The 2500-nt window shown below is 33.6% G+C and overlaps 1 protein-coding gene across 8 annotated transcripts in view; it reads right to left on the reverse strand.

Moving 5' to 3' along the window:
- Positions 1-2500, reverse strand: part of LOC113807529 (uncharacterized protein CG5902) — a 96803-nt gene that overhangs the window by 21197 nt on the left and 73106 nt on the right. For all 8 annotated transcript variants that reach the window (XM_070131926.1, XM_070131923.1, XM_070131921.1 and 5 more), the window contains 2 exons: positions 2331-2494; positions 949-1059 (listed from right to left, as the gene is read on the reverse strand). In XM_070131926.1, coding sequence (XP_069988027.1) covers positions 949-1059; positions 2331-2494 — 275 coding nt within the window. The remainder of the gene's footprint in view (positions 1-948; positions 1060-2330; positions 2495-2500) is intronic.

Here is a 2500-nt window from a genome sequence, read left to right on the forward strand (position 1 = left end):
ACGGTGCACAGCATGGAAATGGTTTCCTTCCTGGATCCAGTAGTCTTCCAGTCACTGCTTTCACAGGTTATATTCCACATACATTTCACGTTGGGAATAATGCTAAAGCCCCCTTCTAAGCACCAAATGAGTCAAATCACACTCCAAGAGGTTTGTGCACTAGTGGTGAGTCTTTTCCGTCACCCTGGCCTTCACTCATGAAGGTAAATTCACATCACCAGCCCGTTAACACAAGTTTTTCCATGACGTGGTCGCAACGTCATCTGGATCAAAGGGGTTAAGCAAATCAAATGACAATATGAACATTGGAAAATGTCTAAACAAACTAGATACACTTATACATAAAAAGAGAAAATAACTACAACGGAGAGGTACAGAATCCTGTCATCGCACACAAGCATTTGCATGTGTCTGCCCTACAAGCCACATAACCATCTGGTACAGCAGCTAATGTTTGCCTAATACCCATACTTGGGCCATGTGTTTGCTTTGAAGCAACTAGATCCAATGAGTAAAAAATACATAAAATAAAGAATAATTCAGAAAAAACTATCTTGACTTTTTATAATGTACTTTGTTACCTATGAAATCAATCAACAAGAGAGTAATCGTCCATATGTTGTCAATATTTAACCCTATCATGACAGGGCCTCAATCTTTTTTTAAGTAATATTATACAACAGTCTGGACTTTGTGCCTAGACTGTGATATATATGTGCATCATGACTTCCCTGTTGTAAGTCATGATGCACATATACATCATACGCCATTACATCATCACAGCTATAGATGAACCCATCACTGAAGGGTTAAGATGCAAATTAAATATATGAAGAAAAGGCATCAGTATATCTAAATAAACATATCAGTGGTAATGCAAATTGAACAGTCAATGTAGATAATTAAGAGAATCAAATTTTATGAAAAAACAATTAATACAATTGCTACCTGGTTGCTGCATACTCCCGGAGTCCTGCATGTAGGCTGATGTGGCTAAATGTTCCCATACATCCTCGTAACCGCTTGTCCTTCCCCAATTTCCAGGTAACAAACAAAGGACTGAAAGGTAATATTTTGTGAAAAACATTTCAAAGATCTGAAGTCCTAAGCTTACAGGATCAGCTGACCAAGATGTTCAGAATTAGTGTTTGGCAAAATGCTCTACAAATTTTGAATTTCCAAACCACATCAAATTAATCTTATCATACATATTTAAAATCAAATAAAATATGTCAATGAGTTCATCCTCCACTCTGGAGAAACAAACTCTGAAAGAAGGTAAGCACCGTTTTGAATTACTAAATGTGTTGCTGTCTTGTATTAACTACTTACAGGAAAGAATACTTCCAACAATATAATCAGAATTATCAGTGCTAAAACAATAATCAAATAAAACCTATCAAATTTAGAAATGTTAATTAGTATTTTTTATATTGTGACAAGAAATTACCATACAGTCTGTATCAAAATCTAAAAAAAAATAAAGCAATAATAATGAAGCCTTTGTCATACATCTTTCTAACCAAAAAGAAGAAATGAGTACAAATACATAAATAAATAATAAAAAACAAAGAAATAATAAAAAATCAAATGGCTATATAAAATGTTACTGGCAATCCAATATAAGCCTCCCATGTATATTTTGTATATAAATAGCAAAAAAAGGGGGAAAAGGAAAGAAAGAAAGAAAAAAAGAAATTTTGTGCATCTAAAGATTTTATTTAAAAAAAAAGAAAAAATGGAAGAAGAAAAGAGAACAATAATGTTGATATGGAGGCTAAAGAAAAAGGCCTTTTCCTCTTTCCTATATATGAGTATTTTTTTTTTATGTCATAACCATCTACATACTCTCTGCATTTAATCTGTGCAAAACAATTCAATTAACAATCAATTTAAGACAACCCATTTTCTTTTCTTGAAAAAAATCTTTAAAAAACATATCTCGTAAACTCTTCCAAATCAGGAAGCCAAGAAAGAACAAAGCAAGACTTCTAAAACACAACATCTGACACAAATGGATATGAATATTGATCAGGATTGTTCATTTATATAATCCTTATACACGAACGAAGTGTAAAACTTGGAAAAATAAGAAAAATGAGAGCTAAGGGGAGGTAAAAAACAATCATGAATAAGTAGCAGCAGTAGCCCTTTCCATCAAAATAAACCAATAAAATATTAAAAACAAAAAAATGCATACATATAATGAAAATCATGCTGCTTACTATGTCATGATTCATAACTATCAGCAATATCCAAACTCATCAGTACCAAAGAATCTTTGTAAGCTCACTCTTTGCAAATGGACAATAAAACCAAAAATTACTTACAAAGGTTCATTAGTAAAGTCTGGAGTGCCAGGAGGTTCCATGTTGTGCAGGTGACTGTAAAGAACATCAAAGCAATAGAAGCACATCTCTGGGCTCGCTATGGGAGTGAGGCCATTACGTAACGTGCCATTGGCTGTGGGGGTTGAGCCATTGTAGCAGCATACCTGTAA

The sequence above is a fragment of the Penaeus vannamei genome, chromosome 17 (assembly GCF_042767895.1).
Source record: "Penaeus vannamei isolate JL-2024 chromosome 17, ASM4276789v1, whole genome shotgun sequence".
In the NCBI taxonomy this organism is placed as follows: domain Eukaryota; kingdom Metazoa; phylum Arthropoda; class Malacostraca; order Decapoda; family Penaeidae; genus Penaeus; species Penaeus vannamei.